The 24,336-nt window shown below is 49.2% G+C and overlaps 1 protein-coding gene and 1 long non-coding RNA gene across 3 annotated transcripts in view; both read right to left on the minus strand.

The window, feature by feature from the left end:
- GPM6B (glycoprotein M6B) overlaps positions 1-9,908 on the minus strand; it is a 160,096-nt gene extending 150,188 nt beyond the window's left edge. For both annotated transcript variants that reach the window (XM_038586848.1, XM_038586845.1), the window contains exon 1: positions 9,774-9,908. In XM_038586848.1, the coding sequence (XP_038442776.1) occupies positions 9,774-9,777 (4 nt within the window). In that variant the 5' untranslated portion in view covers positions 9,778-9,908. The remainder of the gene's footprint in view (positions 1-9,773) is intronic.
- A 1,125-nt stretch (positions 9,909-11,033) lies between these two features.
- LOC119868153 lies at positions 11,034-24,049 on the minus strand. Its single transcript, XR_005385899.1, has 3 exons — positions 23,965-24,049; positions 13,854-14,208; positions 11,034-11,424 (listed from the first exon to the last, which is right to left on the minus strand). It is a non-coding gene; the product is annotated as an uncharacterized LOC119868153 (long non-coding RNA).
- Between the last annotated feature and the right edge of the window lie 287 nt (positions 24,050-24,336).

Genomic DNA, 24,336 nt, shown 5'->3' on the forward strand with positions numbered 1-24,336 from the left:
ATTAGGAGTGATTACCCTTGGTCGGGGTGCCTCAAAGGGAGCTTGTGGGGTGGGGGGGTGGTTTCTGCAGCGCTGGTTATGTTCCGCTGCTTCATCTACATGCCGGTTAGGTTGGTTAAAATTTACCAAGCTGTATGCTTGCGGTTTGCTTGCTTTTTGTGCACTTGTTATACTTCAATAGCAAATTTTTTTTTAATTTTTATTTATTCATGATAGTCAGAGAGAGAGAGAGAGAGGCAGAGACACAGGCAGAGGGAGAAGCAGGCTCCATGCACCGGGAGCCCGATGTGGGATTCGATCCCGGGTCTCCAGGATCGCGCCCTGGGCCAAAGGCAGGCACTAAACCACTGCACCACCCAGGGATCCCTCAATAGCAAATTCTTAAACGATTTTTATGATACCCGTGCCTCTTACAAAACATCTAAAAGTATTCGTGACGATACCATTATATAACAGAGCTCAAACCGGTTTTTGGTAATCCAGGACACTGGCTTTGCAAAAACGGTAATAATTCATGAAATGGAAATCCATCTCCTTAACGTTCTGAATTCTGTTTCGTTTACCATGGAAACTGTCAGAATATGCCACATGAGAAAACTAAAAGGAAAATATAAAATAAAGTGCTGCATCAAATAAAGTTCTCTTAAGGGTTTGAATGTCTTGGCTAATTACATCTCTCCATCCTTTGCTCCTTGTGTGAAGAGCAGATGCCTGAATCCAAGCTGCCGTTACAGAGCCCCCCGGTTGAACATTCTTTTCAGGGGGTTGTGAAACCTCACGTTCCTAAACCTAACAGAGGCACCCGATGCACATCCAGAACAGCCAGTTTCCTAGGCCCCTTCTAACCGTCCCTTCCGACGTTCTTGTGCTTTTTACCCTGGAACTAGTTTCCGAGTGTGCTCAAAGCTCTCTGAACAATCAATCAATCGATCAATCAATCAATCAACAAACCTCTCCGAACAGACCAAGTGAGGGTCTCCGGCGGGGTTGGGGAGCAGGGGGGACACGGAGGGAGGGGGGTGCAGGGCAATCTGCGGCTGTGGGGAAGGAGCTGCGTGGGCCACAAGGGCAAATCGGGTCCCTCCCTGTGCAACCAATACCTGCATGTCTCAGACACACGGAAAAAGGTCATGAAAGTCATGGCTACAGACCTTAAGGACAGGACGGCACAGGACAGAACGTGCAGGGAAGGTTGCCTTCAAGGCTTAATCTGGGTAGATTTGATTATAGCTAAGGAGATGAATTCTAAATATGGAAAGGCCATCAGGGTAATTAAGGATATTAAAAAAATGGGACTGGATCCTTGATGTCTCTCTACTTAATGAAGAGCTCAAAAGATGATGAAAGCGATTTTAATAAGCAAGACCAATTTCCTATAGATTTCAGGCCTTTCAGAGCTACAGTGCGCTGAACAGTGGAGCAAATTACCAAGGAACCGGGCACTCTCTATTCTCAGGGGCGTTTGGTCTCATTTATGAGATGGTTTAGTTACCATTTTACTCCCAGGAAAGAGTGAACCAGGCGGTCTGCAAGGGTCCCCATTTTATCTCCAGAGTCTCTGATGATGTGGAAAAAAGGCTAAAAACAAAAACAAAAACCAAGACAAAACCTTCCTTCAGCTAGAAAGATCAAGCATCCTTTCAACCAGAGATCTTCCTGTTCAGCAAAGGTACTGTGAGCTAAGTCCTCAATGACGCCCTACTGAGATTTCAGAATACTGTGAAGCACAAGAGGTTTCGATCCCTCGTATTCTCGAGCAGGGGTTCTCAACATGGGTGGTTCTGCCCCTCACTGATGGTTATTTGGCCACATCTGGAGACATTTCTGGTTGTCACAAGAAGGAGAGCGTTACTAGCACGTCGCGGGGGGACACCAGGGATGCTCCTAAATATCCTATGATGCACCGAACAGCCCTTCACGACAAGGAATGATCCAGCCCCCAAATGTCAACAGGGCTGAGGCTGAGAAAACTCGCTCGAAGAGTACACCTGAGAGGGAAGGAGGGGTGCCTCGCTGGCTCAGTTGGTAGAGCATAGGACGCTTGACGTCAGAGTTGTGAGTTCCAGGCCCCACGTTGGTTATAGAGATCACTTTAAAATCTCTAATAATGGGCAGCCCCAGTGGCTCTGTGGTTTGGCTCCTGCCTTCGGCCCAGGGTGTGATCCTGAAGACCCAGGATCGAGTCCCACATCGGGCTCCACATGGAGCCCGCTTCTCCCTCTGCCTGTGTCTCTGCCTCTGTCTCTCATGAATAAATGAATAAAATCTAAAAAATAAAAAAATGAAATCTCTAATAAAAGAAAAAAAGAAAGGGAAGGAAAGGAGACTTCTTTTATTTCAGTATCTGTCTCCAGCTGTTCAAAGAAGACAGTAGAGGGGCACCTGGGTGGCTCAGTCGGTTAAGTGTCTGCCTTTCAGCTCAGGTCCTGATCCCAGAGTCTTGGGATTGAGCCCCACGGCCAGCTCCCTGCTGAGCAGGGGTTCTGCTTCTCCCTCTCCTCTCCTCTCGCTACCCCTGCTTGTGCTCCCTCTCGCTGTGTTAGTGTTAAAAAAAAAAAAAAAATCAAGAAAGTAGAATGTAACAGTCTTACAGAAAACAAACAGGCAACCGAATGCCAAACAGTAACTCTAACTCCACATCCTTTCCGTCTTGTCAGACCGAGCTCAAACACACAGGGTTACACAGAGCCATTAAGAATAAAAATTTAAAAGATCAGCTTTAAGTGCTTTTTCCTTTGGCAGATTTTGTTTTCTAACCAAGTAAGCGGTTTTTACTTCTAGACATTAAAATCCTACTGTTCCCCACCCCCACTCTCTGCCCAGGCCAAGCCGGTTTCTTCTGGATTCCACCAGTAACTATGCTCACTCCTACCTCTCTTCCACGGAACCCTAAGCCTTTCCACTCTTCTCAAAAACACCTCAAATCCAACTCTCCACCAGAAGCTTCCCATAAGCTACAGGATCTCACCCTTCTCAGAACTCCTGGTAGACTTCCTTTTGGGATTTTACAATTAGACACTAATGATTCTCTCGCTCAATGGTTTTTTTCATCTCCTCTGATTGTCACTTCCAACTGTCACTTCCCTGCTTGAAACCCCCCTGGTAATCCTCTCCAACCGAGAGGGTGACATGAAGTTCTTCCTGGCTCTTACCTGGGCCCTGGGCCTCCTGTGGGCCTCCCCGACCCACGCTCAGGCCACGCCCACCTCCTTGGCCCCGCCTCCTCCCACTCCCACACCTGTACCCAGGGGCACATCTGTACACCAGCCCCTTCTTCCTGCTCATCCTTCAAGTCCCCAATCAAGGGAACCCCACTCTGAAATACCAACACCCAACGCCCCCCCAACCTCATTTTCCTTGGACAGAGGAAATTACTCTACAGGAGCCGTACTTACTTCTATTATGATTGTTCATCTGTCTCTCCCAGAGGGCTGTGCTGATTTGAGGACGGAATCCAGTTTGGGGGTTTATTTTTTTTTTTAATTTATTTATTCATGAGAGAGAGAGAGAGAGAGAAGCAGGCTCCATGCAGGGAGCCCAACGTGGGACTCGATCCCGGGTCTCCAGGATCCTGCCCTGGGCCGAAGGCGGCACCAAACCGCTGAGCCACCCAGGCTGCCCCATTTTTTAGTGTTTCCAAGTCATCTCTGCACCTAAGGTGGGGTAGGACTAGAACTCACAACCCCGGGATCGAGGGCCACACGCTCTACCGACTGGCCAGGCGCCCCGGACAGAAGGCAGTTTTGCTGATTTTTTTGTGTCTAGACTCCGCCCGGCCCGGGCTTGCCTGACCAGCCTCCAAAGCCCGCGGTCGGTGGCTGCCTGGCCGTGTGTCCCCCTGCCCGCCCGGGGCTCGGCCAGTGCTGGTGGCCCAGTGGCAGTGGGCGCCCGGTCCAGCCAACTGCGGGAAGCAATGGAAACACTCGACGGCGTGACCTTCTAGTCCTGGGGCGCTGATGCATCCGGCCGCAACAGTGCTTCTCTCCCTGCTGCCCCGATCTTCAAAAATCTGCCACGAGGGAAGCACTTTTCACCAAGGACAGGAAAATATTTTAAGACATCCAAAGGAAAAAGCTAAAGGCAAAGGAGGTAATGACACAACATTCAAACTGCTCTTTAAATTGGCTTTGTGTCGGTCTGCCTAGGGCAATCAAATTACTTCTGCAGCATCTTCAAGCTCTGAATTCGGTTATTCCGTGAAAATCTGGGCTGGGAGTGTTGGTATTATTAAAGAACAATAATTAATGTCATTTGCCCTGTTTAACTTGGTGTGGTTTATTCAGTTCTGCAACACATGCATATAATTGTACATACTTTGTGACCTATATACATTCATGATGTGGATAGACCTTAATAAAGTACATTTTATACAAGAAAACCCTCATCCTTTCAACAGATATTTGTGGAGCACCGACGATATGTCTATCATCTGAATGAACACTGGGATATAATCATGGATAAAATGATCTTTGCTCTTGAGGAATTTGAACAGAAAAGAAGGCATATTAAAAACACTTACCAGTCAACTAACAGTAACCAGAAAAACGTTCAAGTTATTACACGGATGACACTGGCTTGAAAATACAGTAGCAACTGTCCTCTTAGCCTTGACCCCATGGACCCGCCCAGTTACTCCTTTTGTAAACCGTATTGACCACTGTCCACAGAACTCGGCTTCGAGGCAATTCTGCAGGACATCTATAGACTCCTTCTGCCGCCAGCTGAACCGTGTACCTAAGAGTCGGTTGTGTTTGCTCCCAAACCTATTTATGTATTTCTTACTATAATTATGAAATGTAATTCCATACCACACAGACTAATAAAACGTGTGCAAAAGAAAGAGCTTTTATTTCTTTGGAACCCAAGCTCATGGCCTTGGCAAGTCTTAAAAATGAGTCACTTGGAAAAATAGTTGCCTAAAACTAGGGACAGGACAATTGTAAAGGCTTAAGGGGTGCGGGGTAGAGGACATAAGAGCATTCTGCACACAGACTGGTTCTCGATGCCCTTAAGCTCTCAGTCTACTTTAGAAGAATCTGAAACTGGAAATCAGAAGCCAATGAACCTGGGCTGTGATCGATGGGCAAGCGAGACGTCAAGGAATCCCAACCACGGCTCACAATGAAAGCAAAGGCCTGGACTCTACAAAGAAATATTGGCAAATTAATGTCTAAAGTTAAATAGAATGTTTTAAGACACCTATGTGGCACGTCTGATGATTTACCACTTTGGCATTCGCAATCAACCATCTAACTGCTTGTGCCAGGGCTCAGGGGCTCAGGATCATCTCTAGGAAACCCTTGCAGGGGTCAAGTGGTTTGGGCAATGCTTTTGCTGGAGCAAAAAATACACTAATTATTTCCTGTCTGTCACAAACATAACCCTGTGCTATTGGACTAGGAGGGTCATTTGAAATTTCAGTGCACATCCAGAGACTTAAAAGGGAACTCTCTCCAAGACCTGAGGGTGGGCTCAATGTAAGATCTTGACGCTCACAGGGAGGGAGGCTGGCACATTCTGGAAATACTTCCTGCCCAGCTATTCCTCAGGAGACCATTCCTTAGTCTGCAATTGCGTCTGAATTCCTGAGCGAACTTCCAGAACCAAACGGGAATGTATGCCTGTATGGTTCCTCAGGGTGCTTCCTTCTGAGTCTTGCCTCCGAAGGTGATCTGGGCCCTCTGTGCCGGGTGAGGAAAGGTTCCCTGGAGCCGCCGGCTCTGAGGAGAAGAGGGGAAAGCCAGAGCTGGAAGCACCACAGCTTCCTCCACCAGGCTCCCTGGAGAAAGGCCAATATTCCTGTTGGCGGACATGCCAAGATGCCAGCATTCAGCCCTACTACAAATGACTCCTGTGATGCTGGCTTCATGGAAACAAATAGTGTTGAAACAATCAGGGAGCTGTTTTCTTATATTTTTTTCAGCATAACATTACCTTCTCCTTTCTTTTTTTGAAATTACACCCCTTTAGACCTGTAAGCCCCCAAAGAAATAACTTCATCAGCTCCTTTGACTCTGTAGTAAATAGAGATCAAGAAGACAAAATGATTTACCTAAGATCACAGAGCAAGTTAGTGGAGTTTCTGGGGCAGACACATGGCCTCTGGCTTGCCCTGCTCTTCCTCAATTTCCTCACCCGGGGACCCGCAGCACCAGCTCCCACACCCGGGAGCTTGCCAGACATGCAGAAACGCAGGTCCCATCCAGGCCCATGGAATTAAAAACTGCCCCCCCCCCTTTTTTTTTTAATAATTTTTTTTTAATTTATTTATGATAGTCACAGAGAGAGAGAGAGAGAGAGGCAGAGACACAGGCAGAGGGAGAAGCAGGCTCCATGCACCGGGAGCCTGACGTGGGATTCGATCCCGGGTCTCCAGGATCGCGCCCTGGGCCGAAGGCAGGCGCCAAACCGCTGCGCCACCCAGGGATCCCCCCCCTTTTTTTTTAGACAAAATCAAAGAGGGTTTGTATGCACATTCCAGTTAAACTGCTCTGAACCAGGTTCTTTGTAATGCTATTTTGTGCAACGACTGTTTAAATTCATAATCCTCATAAAAAACTTCCTTACTACAAAGTGGTTGAAAATAATTATTTTGCTGTCTCCGATCATTTCACACGGAATTTTCATTTAAAATTATAGGCAACAAATGAAACAAAATAAGCATTTCTCTCTGGATACATGATCCGCATTCAAGCAGGGTGGATATTCCACAAATGCCTCCATCAGAGGTTATTACATTGATTCCACAGTTGCTAAGGTCTTCAGGCCTGTGAGTGAGGGAACAGAATAATAATTCTGGGGGTGCCTGGCTGGCACAGCCCCTAGAGCATGGAACTCTGGATCTCAGGGTCCTGAGTCTGAGCCCCGTTGCACACAGAGATTACTTTTTAAAAAATTGTTAGGCAACATGAATTCCCAACATATAAAACCTGAGAAAAGCTGGGAATGTGTGTGGGTGGGTGTGGGTGGGTGTGCACGCGCACACATGCGCACAACAGCCCAATGTGGAACTCTTCAGCCAGTGAAATAATTAGTTTCAACACACTCCCTTAGGTGGTGTACTGCATACAAACAAAACATCAACATCTTCCCATTGTGCAAAACAACCAAAGTTACTGAATAGTCAAACGCACTTCAAACATCAATTGGCTCACCGCATTTGCAGGAACTGTCCAGAATGGGCAAATCCCTAGATACAGAAAGTAGATTAGTGGTTGCCAGGGGAGAGGGGGGTGCGATGGGGAGGGACATCCAATGGGCACAGGATTTCTTTTTAGGGTCAGGACACTGTTAGCGGTGGTGGTGGTGGTGGCACAACTCTGAACACACCAAAAATCACGGGCTTTGTACACTCAAATGTGCAAACTGTGCGGAATGTAAATTATATCTCAGCAAAGCCATCCGAAAACCACAACTCCTTCAACAAGAACATGTTTTAAGGCACGCTGAAAGATAAAACTGCACGCACCACTACTGCTCAGTATTTTACCTTTCAACTGAAAGATATGGAAGGCCTTAAAACTGGAGTCCAAAGGGGGCTTTTATTTCCAGGAACCTCACCCCCTTTTACCAGTAAGTGAGCTAATACCAGGTTAAGGAAGTGACTTGCGTAAGAACCACAGTCTCAACTCAGCGCACCAATGGTGAGAATTTTCCCAGCATTAAATCATTTCAATTAAAACATTCATAAGGGTATGTTGGGTAATTAAACACATCTGGAAAAATAAGGCCAGTTCATGGCCTTGTGGCGTATTTACTAAGATTCCACCAAAGGAAATCAGTATGTTTCCTTTTGGCATGAAGGGCACTTTTTTTTGTTGTCGTATGTAAAAACTAAAAACTAAAACCAAGGATACTGCCAGAACCAGTGAGGTATGCACAAATTAACATAAATTGGCAATTGAAGTGTAGACCCAACAATTGTCGAGACACAAAGTACTTCCTTGAGAACAGGCCTCTGGTTTGGGCACTGGCTTCATGAGAACCGTATCTAACCTCCACACCTATTGAAACACTAAAGCCTGGCCCCGGTGCAGCCCGGGACCTGTGAAAGCCATCCTCAAAAAGGTGCCCCGGGGGTGGGGGAATTGGCCCCTCGAGGTCTAACGGTACAGATGCTAACACCTAGCGTTAATAAACCAGAAATAACTTTATTTCAGGAAAATCAGGTAATGCTTTCATCAATACCGCACTTCTCTGTAACTTCAACATCTTTGCGCCCAACATTGCCAAAATAGTTCCAGGCTGAGCGGCAGCCATCGGATTCTTGTGTATGAACCTCATTTAAAAGGGAGCATTAAAAAAATAAATAAATAAACAAAAGGGAGCATTATAAAAGGCGGGGGGGGTGGGGGGGGGGGGCAGAGCAGTATGGGGTGCCTGGCTGGCTCAGTTGGTGGAGCAGGGGATTCTTGATCTCAGGACTGTGAGTTCGAGCCCCACCTTGAGTACAGAGATTACTTAAAAACACAATCTTAATAAGTAAAAGGGAGCATTGAGTGATGTGGCTACTCAGGTGGGGGCACTAAGAGAAGTAGGAACCAGAGTCACGGGTCACGCCATTCCGCCCTTTCTAGATTTTATCCCAGCTCTCCCCTAGGTTTTCGGTAAGAAATGTTCTTGCTGGATTTAAGGGCCTTGTTTCCGTTCATATGATGATCATCGAGTGAATTTAAGAAGATTTACCTTCTACAATTCTTTGCTCTTCCCTTTAAATTCAAAGTCAGCTCTCCCTGCCGTCCCTCACCAAGATTACAGTCGGCACAAAATTACGCCCCCTCACTCGCACACGCACACGCACACTCAGTAGCAGAGGGATGCAGACGGGGAAGAGGCCACGGATGGGGATGGGGGACGGGCAGGGATCCCCAAGCCCTGACCATTAACCCGCAAGGGTTAAACCCGCGGCGGTCCTCATTCCGAATGCTTCGGCGGGGCTCTTCGGTCTGTGGCTTTTGTGGCGCTTGCGGCTGCAGTCTGGCTGCCACTAGAGAAGGACGACGGAGCAGGGAGAGAAACCCCTTCCCCAACACAGCTCTCCGACCTTTGCAGGTCCCGAGCTCCCCTCCCGATGGAGTCCCCACTTAACGACATGTTGCTGACGGCAGCATTTCGGGGTGTTAGGAGGTGACGGGAAGAAACCTACGGCCGCCCAGCGTGCGCCCCGGGCCAGGTTGGAGATCTCCGGTGTCCAGAACTGGGCTTCCACCGATACTAGTCGACCCCCCGCCCCCGCCCCCGCCCGCACTCGGGTCCACTCGGCACACCGTCCCCCACCTGCGCCCGGGTCCGCATTTTGATGGTGGGAACAGGGGACAATGAAGAGGGACTGACCCTCCGTCCCATCCTGTCCCTCCTCCCCTCCCCCCTCCCCGGTCCCGAGGGTCACGACTCCCAGACGAGCTCTCGGCGGACCCCAGGCTTGGGCTTCAGGGCAAGAGGAGGACGACGGCAGGGCGGGACAGGACGGGCCCGGGAGCCGAGAGCCCGGGCGACGGGGACAGCGTCCCGGCAAACGAGCCAGGGGCTCCCCTCGGCCAACCCTTCCAAGCGAGCCGGCGCCCGCCGCCCGGGACGCCCCGTCCGCGCTCTCCGCAGCCCCTCCGGGGAGACCGGCGGCCGCCCTGCCGCGAGCCGCACGCCCCGGGCGGAGGCGCCCCCACCGCCGCGCAGGGCCGCGCACCTGGGCGTCCGGGACACCTGCGCCGCGCCCCGGCCGCCGGGGTGGCCCAGGAGCCCCACCTGAGCGGGGCGGGGCCGGCGCGCGGGCTTACCCATGGCTGGAGACGGGCGCTCGGGCTCCCCGGGGACGGGCAGGGCCGGTGGCACAAGTTTGCGGGGCCGGCGGGCACGTGCGCGGGCCGGGCTCCGGGAGGGCTGCTGCGCTGCTGGGCCGGCGGCTGGCGGCTGGCGGCTGGCTCCGGGCTCCGGGGCCGGGGTGGGAGCGCGGCGCGGCTCCGCCTGCACTGGGGGCCGGCCGCCGAGAGGGGCCCTGACGTCAGCGCCGGGGGCTTTGTGCGCCCGCAGCCAGGGCCCGAACCCGGCAGCGGGCGTGCGGGGGCGGCAGGGGCCGCTGGCGCCTTCCGCCGGGACCCCCCTCCACCCCAGCGGGCCCCGAGGGGCGCGGGAGCCCGAGCAGCCGGGGGTGGGGGGTGGGAGACAGAGGGGGCCTGGGGGGCGCCGATCCGCGTTCCAGAAACGAGCTGTTAAGCGGCCGGAGGGGGCTTTGCGGTCCTAGTCGTCACCCATTGTGCGGATGAAGAAACTGAGGCCCGGGACACGGAACCCGGGACAGCCGGCGATGAGCGGCTTTGCCCCCATCCACAGCCCTGGATCCCTTTGTTCACATATGAGCCGGGTGGGGGTGACCCCCGAATCCGGTGGGGCTCAACCCTGGTTGCACATTAGAACCAGCTGGAGAGCTTCGAAAACCTGGTTGCGCCAGGGCCCCCGCGCCAGGGCCCGAGGCGTCCACGCCCGCAAAAGCTCCCCAGCTGATTCCGATGTGCACCCAGGACGCCGCCCCCGACTTGAGTTAACGTGTGGGTGACGATGATGTAGAAGGGGCCCCCACCGCTCTCTCCAGTCTGGGGTGCTCGCGATCGGCCATCTGATCCCCAGAAGTCTCCCGCCCCCCCAACGGCCAGGCTCTGGGAGACTTTGCAGACTCGCCCCAGTCACCGCTTCTCCCAGGCTCAGGCCTTGCACGTGAGCCTGTAAGTGAGCTAAAGGCTTAACAGCGGCCTGGCCGCAATTCCTTCTGTCTTCCTTAGAGAATCATTCTCCTGCCTCCAAAGGTACTAGGAAAGCCCTGAGACACACACACACACACACACCCCTTAGCCATCTTTCTAGGGCAGATACTTTCTGAGACATTTCTGAGATTTCTGAGCCTGACACTCCCCCCTCTGCCATCGCTTATGTTGTGATTCGTTGTTTTGATAATACGTGGAATCACTTAAACTATAACTGTCCATAGGACACGGACGGGATGGTCAACCCCAAAGAGAGAAACTTTCGCATTGAGAAAAGGCTGGCAGTAGCAGACATTTCATCTATTGAAATGTACTGGATTAGGGAAGGTTTTTATCGAGGCAGAGCTCTAGAAAACCTAATAATATTTTGCATAAAAGGACAGATTTGTGCCGAGGAGATCACTGGCTCATTTCCACAATCCCAGGGGGAATAGTTAGTCCTCACCAATCCTTATGCACTAAAACAGGGGGCTCATAGGTTTAACTTCTCATCCTCGTTACAGGAAAGTCATTGCGCAGGTGCAGGCATCCAGCCGCGGAGGACAAGAACCAAGATGGCCTGGAAAGGCCAGAGACAGAGGTGGAAGTAGTAGGGGAGGGCAGAGAGGAATTCATTCCTGGTGGAGAGAAGATCCTTGGGTGTCGTTGGTGCCTGCATCTTGGGAGACTCCTAGGAGACATGGAAACGACAGAATGAGACTCGGGCATGACATTCTGAAATCATTTTGGCAAGCTATGACCTTAATCTGCCTCTCCAGGCCCCAAAATTCTAAGGTTTTGTGCCCTGAGATGAAAGTAAACCCTCTGGTCCACTTTCTGCCATTCCCTAGAAGTCTTGGATTTTTCTTTTTCTTTTTTTTTTTTTTTTTAGCCAAAGAAAAGAAATAACAGCTGTCCAAATATTAGAGCGAGCCACAATGGGATGCTGTGATAAAAAACCAAGTTATAGCAATTGTGTACACAGTGTCAAAGGAAAGCCACGTTTTAATAGAATTTTTTACTCACTTTGGAAATGTCATGGACTTATTTCAACAAGTGATTGTCCCTAACACCCTTAAGAAGAAAAAAACCCCAGCAGTTGGGAAATTAGCAAGGCTACTACAGACAGGGTACAGAAGATGGCTAATAAGTGTATTTGACTATTACTCGAAGAAATGCTATTTTAAAATAATAAACCAATTTTCTCATATGAAGTAACTAAAATCTTTCAATAAATAAAGCAAGATTTGGGGTGCCTGGCTGGCTCAGTGGGTAGAGCATGCAACTCTTAATCTCGGGAGTTGTAAATTCAAGCCCCCTGTTGAGTGCAGAGATTACTTAAAAATAAGATCTTTAAAGAAAATGTCAAGAGCAAGACTACTTTGCAGGTGGGCGAGTAAATTGGTAGAGCCTTTCTGGAAAGCTACTTGGCAGTATCTATCAAGAGACTTAAAAATATTCATAGCCTCTGACCTAATAATCCCACTTCTGGGACTGTCTCCTAAGTAAATAATGACAGTTTTAGTCTAAATTAGTGTAAAAAGATGTTTATCTCAGAGCAAGATGGGAGAGCAAACATAAACCAAGAAAGGAAGCAACACCTATTCAATAAAAGGGGAGTAGTTACATAAATAATTGTTGATCTAGTTTGATGGCTCTCAGCCGAAGATGATTTTACCCCTCAGGAGACTTTTGACAATTCCTGGAGACAGTTTTACTTGTCACATCTGGAGAGGGGGTGCTACTGGTTTCTGCTTTCTGGTTGGTGGCTGTCAGGGATGCTGCTGAACGTCCTGCAATGCACAAGACAACCTCCCCCATACCAACCAACCACCCAGCCCCAAATGTCAATAGTAAGGAGGTTGAGAGAAACCCTGATCTACATGATCATATATCATGCAGCCAGTCTTGTTTGCGAAGAATTACGTGGGAAAATCCTCGGACATTTTGGGTTTTCAGAATACAAACCTAAATGTACGATATAATCCTAGTCGTGTCCATCTGTACATATATGTATTTTAAAGGACTGAGACAAAATGCACTCTCAGATGGGGCGCCTGGGTGGCTGAGTGACCGACTCTTGGTTTCGGCTCAGGTCATAAGCGTGTGGATTGGTCTGTGGGGCTCAGCCCTGCTTTCTGCTCCAAGCTCAGTGGGGAGTCTGTTTGAAGAGTCTCTCCTTCTGCCTCTTCTGTCTGTCTCTCTCTCTTTCTCTCTCTCTCAAAAATAAATAAATAAATCTTTTTAAAAATAAAATATAAAAGAAAATGCGCTATTAGACACTATTACCAAATACATCAACTATTGACCCACACAGCTGGACTACATTTCCCAGGCTACTCAGCAGTTAGGTGGGGCTAAGTGATTGAGTTCTAGGCAATGAGGTCAGGAGTAATGTCCACCACTCCTAGGCCTTACCCATAAATCCTCCAACTTGGATGCTTCTACTTGCTTTCCCCTTCTCTCAGCTGGAATCTAATGTTGACAGCAGGGTGCCTCAGCCAGCCTGGGTAACTGAATGGTTTTGCACAGCAGAGACTCACTCCCCCTGCCACACTGACAGCCTGGAGCTGACTGGGGCCCTCACATGCACCAGAAATAAACTGCTGTTATATTTGAGCCATTAGGTATTTGGGGGCTTATTTGTTACAGTGGAGGTCTGACCCTTATTAATATATCAATATATTAACATATATCAAAATATTAACAGGGTTTATCTCTGGGATCAGTGGAATTTTTAGTTTTATTTTTATACCCTTTTGTGTTTTCCCAAACTTCGACAATGAGCAAAAATGACTTTTTTTAAGATTTTATTTATTTATTTATTTATTTATTTATTCATAAGACACTGAGAGAGAGAGGCAGAGACACAGGCAGAGGGAGAAGCAAGCTCCCTGCATTGAGCCTGATGCAGAACTCGATCCCGGGACCCTGGGATCATGACCTGAGCCAAAGGCAGATGCTCAACCACTGAGTACACCCAGGTGCCCCAAGAATTACTTTTATAATCAGGAAGAAATATATAGTTGTACCTTACTCAACAGTGGAGATGGTCTCCTAATTATTTAAACTATAAATGAAATCATATTCCAATTGATTTTATACAATTTGCGATCTTACCCTCAAATGCCTCATCGAGGAGTACAAATTCATTATAAAACGTACAGACACAATTTGTCTGCTCTGATCTTTTTTGGGGGGTGTTTAGTCACTTGTGCTCCACACTCCTTTCTGTTTCATAATTACTCATGAGTCTTGTGTCTGTGGCAAACATCTCCTTTTGGACAGAATCTTGGCTTGATGTTTGATTCTTAAAATCTCTCTGCTTCTCCCTTGCTGGAGTTACTTTCCTGGCACATCAGGCACAATTTTTATACTGTAAAGCCTTCTCCTCCTGTTCCCTCAGTGAGATGGCTGCTTTCTCAAACCAGTGGGAAGTACGTGAATTGGTCTTCAACTTTGCAGTCGAAGTCACCTAATGGACAAAACAAAACACTGAGCTCTGTTTGCAGGACTAAATGAAAATGTTAGCAGACCTTGACATGTTTGAACACACCAACAAAGGCACAGCCCTCACAAAGTGGAACATGAAAGCGTATGAATGAAAAGGCAACACCACTAATGCCCCCAGCTGCTCTGGCTGGGGTCAGAAGATACTGCCCAAGTTTGATGGGAAGAGGAATAAAGCTTTGAGAAGAGGGATGATGTAAGGGACATAAATCCTCATCCTTCATGTCAAGGAGCCAGTAGACATTATCTAAAGTTAGTGAAGAGAAAATTAAGCATATTACCAAGATTAGAGCCACTGTTACGACCCTATCAGATCCAACGTCATTTATAAACAAACATTTATGATGCCCCTTTGGCTCTCCATAAATGAAATTCAAATTAAAGAACAGCTCACTGTGGGGATCCCTGGGTGGCGCAGCGGTTTGGCGCCTGCCTTTGGCCCAGGGTGCGATCCTGGGGACCCGGGATCGAGTCCCATGTCGGGCTCCCGGTGCAGGGAGCCTGCTTCTCCCTCTGCCTGTGTCTCTGCCTCTCTCTCTCACTGTGTGCCTATCATAAAAAAACAGAACAGCTCACTGTAACTGCTAAGATCCCAACCGATTGAGATGTGTTGTATTGGGCAGCTGAAGACCCAGAGTGGCCTTGCCATCAGTGTCGTGGTGTTCCAAAACGGTGAACAACGTGGTAAAGTTCCAAGCAAAACAACGTACGATCTTTCCTCAATGTATATAGTAATTGCATTCCTTAAAAAAAAAAAAAAAATACTGCTTAAAACCACCCCAAAATATCCTGTGTTTCTATGTAAGATGGACTTATTTTTTTTAGGTACCAGTCACTAGAAGGAGATTTTTCATCTCCATTAATGTCCAGAAGACACTAAAAAACTGGTCAAGAAATGGGGACATGTCTTCATTGTGCAAGACTCTCCTGTGCCCTGCAGGGGGGCCTGTCACCCCATCCTGGGCCCGGTCAATGCCAATGGTGCCCCCTCCCCTTCCCAGTGAAAACCCAAACCGCCCATGCCAGTTTCCAGAATGCCTCACCTCCAGGAGTCTGGATTGTGGAAGTGCTGCCAGAGAAGCAGTTAGAGGAGATTGACTCTGGAAGTGAGACCACCAGTTGGAAGAGGAGGGCTGGGAGGCTTTTTCATCAAGCCCTACTATCCTATTTAATTGTTTTCCGGGCACCTGGGTGGCTCAGCGGTTGAGTGCCTGCCTTCTGCCCAGGCTGTGATCCTGAGGTCCTGGGATTGAGTCCCACATTGAGCTCCCCACAGGGAGCCTGCTTCTCCCTCTGCCTGTGTCTCTGCCTCTCTCTGTGTGTCTCTCATGGATAAATAAATAAAATCTTTAAAAAACATAATTGTTTTCACGGGTAGGTGCTGTGACAGCTATGTGTATTTAAATAAAGCACCCGTGCCCATCCGGTGGTTAGCTCTATGCCTTCCGGGCTCCTGAGACCTTATTTCCAGACATATCCCATCCATAAAATGGGGATAATCATAGTCCCCACCTCATATCCTTGTTGTAGGAAACCGGGTCTGGAGATATGACATCATGTGACCCCGGTTGCACCCTGAGCACATGGCAAATCCAGATTTAGCTTTGAGGCCTGGCGCTATCCAGATCCAAGCTCTGGCCACTCCACCAGGGTACCAGCCATAGACAGTGTTTCCGGATCCTAAGATTGCTGGTCTGGGCACTAGGAACAGGTGCAAACCCCCGTGCCAGTGCTGGGGCCTCCTCCAGAGTCAGTCTCCAGTTCAGCTGCGGCTCTGAAAAGGAGGAATGGCCACATCCTGCCCTGAGTGTGTACCCGAGCTCCAGTGGCAGGTAAGAGAGAAGTCGGCAGCTTCCCAGGGGGCCCGGGATTTGAAAGCTGGCCGAAAGCCCAACCTGCCTTGAAAACACAGCTCATTTCTTGCGGTCTTTTGGCACAGCAGAGCAGTCAGCAAGCGATTTCCCTTTGGTTTGTACTCAGCATTTCAACCCCTAAGTCTGGGGTAGGTCCACGTCTAATGCTTGGGTCTTTCCTGGGACACTCTGCTTTTGGACTGTGGCGAGATAGAATAGAATCAGAGTGTGCAGCAGGGCTTCAGGAACTCACTAGAATACCAAAGAATGTAGCTTATCTGACAGTCCGTCCTTGGTGTTGCAGATGAAATTTATTTATTTATTTTTAAAGAATTTATTTATTTATTTCAGAGAGAGAGCATGCGCGTGTGAGAGCATGAGCAGGGGGTAGAAGCAGAAGCAGACTCAGAAGCAGGGAGCCCGGACTCAGGGCTCGATCCCAGGATCCCGGGATCACGGCCTGAGCCGAAGGCTGGCGCTTAACCGACTGAGCCATCTGGGCGCCCCCGCAGATGAAATTTATTTTTTTTTTTTTTTATTTTTTTTTTCGCAGATGAAATTTAAAATGGAATTATGTGCAGAGCTCAAAATGATTTAATTAGCCCTTATTTTCATTTGCTGACAATAATTTCTCTTCCTCTCCCCACACTTCCCACTTGCCTGGTGATGGCGAATTTGGTAGCCGCTTAGGAAAAATAGTGTTGGGGATGCCTGGGTGGCTCAGTGGGTTGAGCGCCGGCCTTTGGCCCAGGGCGTGATCCCAGGGTCCTCCCTGCTTGGTGGGGGGGTCTGCTTCTCCTTCTACCCCCTGCTCGTGCTCTCGCGCTCTCTCTCTCTCTCTGAAAGAAATAAATAAAATCTTTAAAATTGTAGTGTTCCATGGGCACTGAGGGGGGCACTTGATGGGATGAGCACTGGGTGTTATGCTATATGTTGGCAAATTGAACTCCAATTAAAAAAAAAATGTAAAAAGAAAAAGAAAAAAATAGTGTTCCTTTACTTTGGGCTAGAATTTTCCTATCTCCCCTCCCAAGTGATACTTGAAAATGTTTCGCAGAATCTGTGAGTTAAGGCGGACGTTGCAACTCCGTGTAACATCGTCCACATTCGGGAATCCCCTGTGTCCTGTCTGTGGCTGTCAGCCATTCCGGTATATTTGAGTATCTTTCAGGACAGGAAGCTCACTACTGTCATTTCTCAACACATGGGATTGTTGAAACCTTTTCGATCCCAGACTCCTGTGGGCCTCCCAGCCTCCACTGCCTATCCCTGAGGGAGGCTCCTTTGATTCCAAGCTAGGTCAAGCTCCTTCGACTGTTCTTCATTAAGAGAGTTTTCAAATTCTCTCAGCCTCCTGGTTGCTCCTGGTGGCTGACATCCTCTCATTTTGCAAAGTTCTTCTTCAAGTAGAGGGGCTCTGATTAAGATGTAAATCTCCAGCTGGTTAGGTTGGAACTCTTTCTTCCCTTGAGCTGGAAACACGCGAAGTAATAAGTATTCTTTTTGTTTTTTATTGAGGTAAAATACATACAACATAAAATCACCGGTTTTAAACTGTGGAATGCAGTGACATTTAGTACATTCACAGTGTGGTGCAAACATCAACACCGTTTAGTTCCAAAACACTGTCACCAGCCCAAAGGAAAACTATCCCATTAAGGAGCCGGGAGCGGCTCCCCCTGCCCCCCTCCTCCTCTCCCAGCCCCAGGCAACCGCTAAGCTACTTCCTGTCTCTATGGATTTGCCTCTTCTGGACGTTTCGTTATAAATGGAGTCATACAATAGGTGACCTTTGTGTCTTGGCCTCTTTTGCCGAGCATCGTGTCGTAGTGCGTACCCGTACTTTGTTCTTTTTCTACAGCTGAATAATATTCCACGGTGTGGATAGACTTCGATTTGCTTATCCACGTACCCATGGGACATCTGAGTCGTTTCCACCTTTTGACTACTGTGAATTATACTTCTATGAACACTGGTGGAAAAATATCTGTTCTCGTCCTTTGAATTCTCTTGGGCATATATAGCTAGTGGAATTGCCGGGTCGTGTGGCAATTCTGTTTAACTTTCTTTCTTCTTTTTTTTTTTTTTTAGGATTTTATTTATTTAATCACGAGCGACACAGAAAGAGGCAGAGACACAGGCAGAGGGAGAAGCAGGTTCCCCGTGGGGAGCTCAAACCCAAGACCCTGAGATTAAGATCTGAGCTGAGATCAGGATTCGAACATTCAACCAACCGAGCACCCCAGGTGCCCCAGTAATCTATTTTTAAGACCTCCTTGACATGGTGTCCGAGGCCCTGCCTGGGCCCTCCCTAACCTCCCTGCCTGCCCCCATTCTCCATGCTTCTGCCTTGCTGCCATCACGGGCCGTCCCTCTCAGTGCAGGGCCTTTGCACACGCCCTTCCTGTTGCCTCTTTGTCTGGCGAGAGCCCATACATCATTTGGCCCCCAAACCCGAGCGTCATTTCCCCAGGGAAGCCCTCTCTGGCCTCCCCCCTAAGTCGAATGCCCCAATTGACAGTCTCATGGCACCAATCACCTCCCCTTCGTAAGACCTGCCACAGTTGTAATTTTCCTTCGGATTACGCAAATACATGATGTCTGTTTTTCTCCTCAGTTGAGCCACAACTATAGTGGGAATAAATTAAGATCTGCTGATTAAGGAGTGAAAAACTTTTTGGGGAACCTTGTGAGATTTTGAACTTGTGCCTAACTAAAGTCTGGATGTATGCTGAACATAAAGTTTCTAAGTTCATGTCCCATTTCCCCCTTGCCAGGACTCCGTTCCTACGATAATAATCTTGTCTCTCCTGCTTCATCACTAGTCCCCTTTCAACCAGATCTTTCCCACTGGTTCACATACATGTTCGAGTTACTGCCTTATCTTCTCGCTCCTCTTCTTAGCAAAACTGCTCGGAAGGGCATGATACTGGCCTGCACGCTTCCTTACCTCTCACTCTCTGAAGCCTTCTCCAATAAGCCTCTATCCCCATCATTCTGCCCAAACTGCTCTTATCAAGGACACAAATGATCGCCACGTGGCAAGATGGGACTCTGGCAGTGGAAGAAACATGTTCTAGAAACATGTTCTTACTCCAGCTTCTATGAAGCCACACACTTCTGGTTTTCCTCTTACTTCACTGGGCGCAACTTCTCAGCCTTCTTGCCCACTACTTACAATGATCTTGTCATGAAAATATTTATTTCCCATGGTCAGTTTTGCCCCTAGCCTGGAGGTTCCAGGTGGGCAAGACCTTATTTATCTCCATTGCCCTAACCTCCATGCAGCGAATATATCAGATGCTCGTGTTTTTGTTAAATAAATGAATATCTCCATTTGAACTTACATCATTTTGAACCTAAGACCCTTTAAAATTCTTGTTTTGTATAAAAAGTATCATGACAGCTTATAAGTATCTTTCTGGGTTTTGATTCTTCTACCTAAAATACTAGCTACGCCTCCTACTTTGGGTGAACGCGCCTTCGGAATTTTCATCCACGTTGTGGATAAAAATACTGATTCTGACAATCTTTCTTCCTTCTGGTTGACCTCGACTTATTGGTCAGCATTCTCTGAGCATGATTGTTTGCAGCCAGCTAGGTAATCCTTGATTGTGTTGACACCCGGCACACACCTCCGTATGTTGTCCACAAGGGAATAACAACTTGTTTTGTGGAAAAAAAAGGCCATGGTCTGTTTAGCACACAAGAGCTCCAGGTGGATTCAGCTGTTCAGCTGGGGCAGGCACCTGTTAACAGGGTGATTTCCAAAATGCACCACGAGCAAGGTCCATTTAAGGCTCAGAAAGGGGAACAGATGTAACAATTATGCAACCCCTGCATATCTCAATGCCCAGAAATTGCCTCATGGAGGACGAAACAGTTCTTGTACCAGATTGAAACCAAGGTCAAGGAGCAATTGCAGTGCCCCAGTTTCTGCTGCTCTAACGAGGCCATGTGATAGGGTTTCAGGACCCTCCTTCCCTCTTCTCCTGTGAATGGCTATCCCTCTGCTTCAACTCTTTTTTAAAAATATTTATTTATTTATCTATCTATCTACCTATTTATTTATTTATTTATTTGTGAGAGGCACAGAGAGAGAGAGAGGCAGAGACATCGGCAGAGGGAGAAGCAGGCTCCATGCAGGGAGCTGGACATGGGACTCGATCCCGGGTCTCCAGGATCACACCCTGGGCTGAAGGCGGTGCCAAACCGCTGAGCCACCGGGGCTGCCCACCTCTGCTTCAACTCTTGCAGAAGTCCAGAGAGGATATTAAGTACCTCCCTGTTTTCCCATCTAGAAACTTTATCCAGGAAAGCAAAGAAGTTGGAGCAGTGTGTGTGTGTGCGCGCGCGCGCGCGTGTGTGTGTGTGTGTGGACTGCTGTACCTTCACAAATGCTGTTCCCTATGATCATCTCTTTCTTTTAAAATGGCTCAGCGATCCTCACTGGCACTTCACCATACGTCTGTAGATGCGTGCTACACATCACTGGATATTTTTCCCAGTGGATTCCTGACATAGAGGGAGGCAGGGAGGGGTAGCATTATCAAAATTTAGCAGAAGAGATCACCAAGCCTCTAGGAGTGGTGTGGTGCCAGCCAGCCGTGGGTGTGAGAATCCTGGAAGATTAGAACTAGAGCTTGTTGACTGGCGCCATTAGGACTCCTTGTCATTTCCTGTCCCCCTGCCGAGATGGGCATCCGGTTAGAAGTGTGCTGCTGTGACTAGGCCACCTGCTGTGTCCTTTGGGGCAAGAGACCCTAGTCCTTTGAACCTGTTTCTCTGTGCTTGAGAGGCAGATGGGAAAACTGCTGCCCCCACTACCTGGTGAGGTTTTGAGGAGGCTCCTGAGAGTATTTGAAAACCTGTGGCCCAGTGTAAAGCCCTGCCTCCAGGCTTACTATTTTTGTTGTTATTGCCATGAGCTGTCAAATCGATGTCTCTTTCTGGCTCATTCCCTTTATTTAAGATGGAGACTCCTGCAGCAGTCCAGTTTCCTGGTGTACGTTGACAGGAGACGAAGGGTCTGTGATCATACCTGCGAAGCCCTAGCTGGAGTCTAGTTAAAGGAGGAGCAGGAGGTGTTCATTCCCAGCTGAGCTGGAGACACACGAAGGACCAGCGGGATTCGTCTCCCTGTGCTCCTGTGGTGTCCTCAGTCCCTCACTGATGTTTCTTGAATGAAGGAACGAATGAAGGAAGGAATGAATGAATATAAAGAGCAGATTCACCCGGGATCAAACCTCAGCTGGAGCCCCTTACTAGCTGAGCCTCAGTTTTCCACTCTGCAAACTGCAGACAATAGGTTCCTTGCAGGGTTGGTAAGAGGATTTAAATAATAACTACTCAGTCTTTTTCTCTTCCCCACATTCAATTTACCCTCAGTGCCCCTTTCATAATGGTTATCTGCTTTACCTTTTATTCTTTTCCATTTTTGCTCCTTGTTAAAAGCAGAAGCAAAGTAGGAAGGGGAGAGTCCTGCCTCTCTGTCATCCCATCTGCCCCACACTTCACTTCTATCCAGTCTTTGTCCTTCTTTTGTCTGGTCATGAATTTAAAAATATCCTTTGTACCTTGTGGGTCACAAATAAAAGCACAGCACACCCAAGGATAAAATATTGGCAAATCAGCCCACCTACATAATGTCCTTTTTTTCACTAGGCAATCAAAAGCCATAATTCTAATTCTAAAAAAAAAAAGACACTTTTCTTTTGATTTCTTAAAATGCAATTGAATTTGAGATAAAGAATCAAAATCCTTTAAGAGAATTACATTGAAGTCGCTTTCTATCTCTAAACAGGTCATATTTGGGGGGCAATTTCCCAATATGTAAAATGAATAATGATTGCTTTAGAATAGTCATAATTATGTCCCCCAAAGGGAATTTTATCTCAGTTAATTTTTTTCTTTGTACTGTCGAATGACTGATTCTGAAGCAATTATAAAGCACAGCATTATTTTTCACCACTGAATAGCATGCCCATTACCCTTCACAGTTCCCTGTTTCCCTGCCACGCAGGCATTTGAAAACAGTGGTTTTGTGATTTAAGCTTAATCAAGCAAAATGCCATTTAGGAAGCTGATTTGCCAATTGACCTTTGAGCGTGTATGTCTTTGTAGCACAGCGAACGAAGGGCCAGGAAAAAGCCATGTAGGCGGGCCGCTGTGGAGGTACGGTTAATCCTCTCTGGGTTTGGGTTCCACTTTCCTAAGGAGTTTTGTGTGGGCGTCGGGAGCAGATTGGCCCTCATGAGGAGCCAGGCTCCTTTTCTCTGTGGAAGAGAGGCCCCTTCGCAGCAGCTGTGTGCGGGGGTTTCTTCGCAGGCCCGGGGCATGACTGGGCATCTTGGGTCTGTCTTCAGGGCCAGGTCCTCTGCAGATGTGCCCCTACCTCTTCCCGGGGCCTCCTGCACTGTGCCTCGACGCCCCCACGGCCCCACCTGAGCCTGGCTCCCTCCTTGGAGAACTGTCACATCCTAGGAAGAAGGGCATGTGGGGATGGGTGCCGGCGGGTGGCCTTTGCCCACCTCCATCCGTAACATACACGCAGCTGAGACGCGTGACCCGGGGATTGGGCTAAGAATGGGCTTTGAAGTCAGGTGGACTGGGTTCAAGTCCTGCACTGGGTTTGAATCCTGCCCTGGCTTCATAGAAGCTCGGGGACCTGAACCTGGTTGAGCAGCCTTCCTCTCCTGCAGAACAGGAGAGGAATCATGCCTATCTTATATATATATATATATTTTTTTTTTTTTTTCTTAAGTAGACTCCACACCCAACGTGGGGCTTGAATTCAGACCCCGAGACCAGGAGTGGCTCACTCTACCGACCAGGCCAGCCGGGTGCCCCAGAAGCATGCCTCCCTTAAAAGAGTTGTTCTGGTGGGATCCCTGGGTGGCTCAGCGGTTTGGCACCTGCCTTTGGCCCAGGGTGTGATCCTGGAGACCCGAGATCCAGTCCCACGTCAGGCTCCCTGCATGGAGCCTGCCTCTCTCTCTATGTCTATCATGAATAAATAAATAAAATCTTAAAAAAAAATAAAATAAATAAAGAGTTGTTCTGAAGAGTCAGGGAGCTACTGCACTTACAGGGCATGGCGGCGGCGCAAGGCCTCGCTTTCTGAAGGAGCTCGAAGAACAGGAACGCGGGCGGCCTGCAGGCAGAGCGGCCCGGGAGGACGGGGGGGGGGGCTGGCCTGCACCCCATCTCCGCTCCTCACGCGTGGCAGCTCCAGAAGGCGTTGTGTATAGATTCCTTGTAGTTTGTGTTCGGCCCAGAAACATCCTCCAGCTGCGGGGGGACTTCCAAGCCCTCCCCGCATGGGGCGGCAGCTGCGACAGAAGCCACTGGGGGCACAGACCCGGTCTCCCACCCCCGCCCGCCCATCCTTGGCACCCCGTCAGAGCTGGTCTCTCCCCTGCTGCGCCCACATCTCACTCACCATCACCGACTGCTCTCAATCTGCCTTTTCCTGATTTCCTTTGTCTTATTCCTCTGCCTCCTCGTTATTTTTTTGGGGGGGAGGTTCCATTTCCCCCTCCGATCCCCACCAGCCCCAGGCTGGCGACACGCATCACGGGCCACTGTCCCCTCCGACGTGCTCTTCCAAGCCCACGGGCTGCCCAGACAGCTGGGGCCTGCTGCCCATGCTCTCTCCAGGCCCAGGGCCGGGCAGGTGCCCTGCCCTGGGTAGACGCTGCCCAGCCTTTCTGCTGGCTGAGGCCGAGCGATGTCGCGCGTCTGTCGGTCCCTGGGAGCAGCGGTCCCCTCTATCCGTGGACGTCTCCTCTGCGCGGCCAGCTGGGCAAAGGCCCGGGGGCCCGGCCACCTATTTCCCGGCCACTGGGGTTAAGGGAGCCGCCGAGTACCTGGTGGGAGAGGGCCTCAGAGGCTCTGCTGCTGGCCTGCCGGGCGGGGAGGTCCAGCTCTGCGAGTCCCTCGGGTTGTCCGGTGTCTCTGAGTGTCACTGGAGGCCACCTGGTACAGTCAGCCGGGGACGTTTGTGAAACGACAGGCTCTTGACCTCTTGAGTCAGAAGTTACCTATCAGGGATCATGGGTCGCAACGAGGTTTTTGGGCCGCTGCTACTCAGAGCGTGGGCCTGTGCCCGCAGGATCGGCCTCACTTGAGAGCTTGCTAGAAATGCAAATACCCAGCCTCGTCCGACCTCCGATTTCCAGAAGCAGCCCTCTGGAGCCCCCCCCCGCCCCCAGGCTCGGGATGGTTCTGATCCGCTCAGG

Source organism: Canis lupus, chromosome X, assembly GCF_011100685.1.
Source record: "Canis lupus familiaris isolate Mischka breed German Shepherd chromosome X, alternate assembly UU_Cfam_GSD_1.0, whole genome shotgun sequence".
Taxonomy (NCBI): domain Eukaryota; kingdom Metazoa; phylum Chordata; class Mammalia; order Carnivora; family Canidae; genus Canis; species Canis lupus.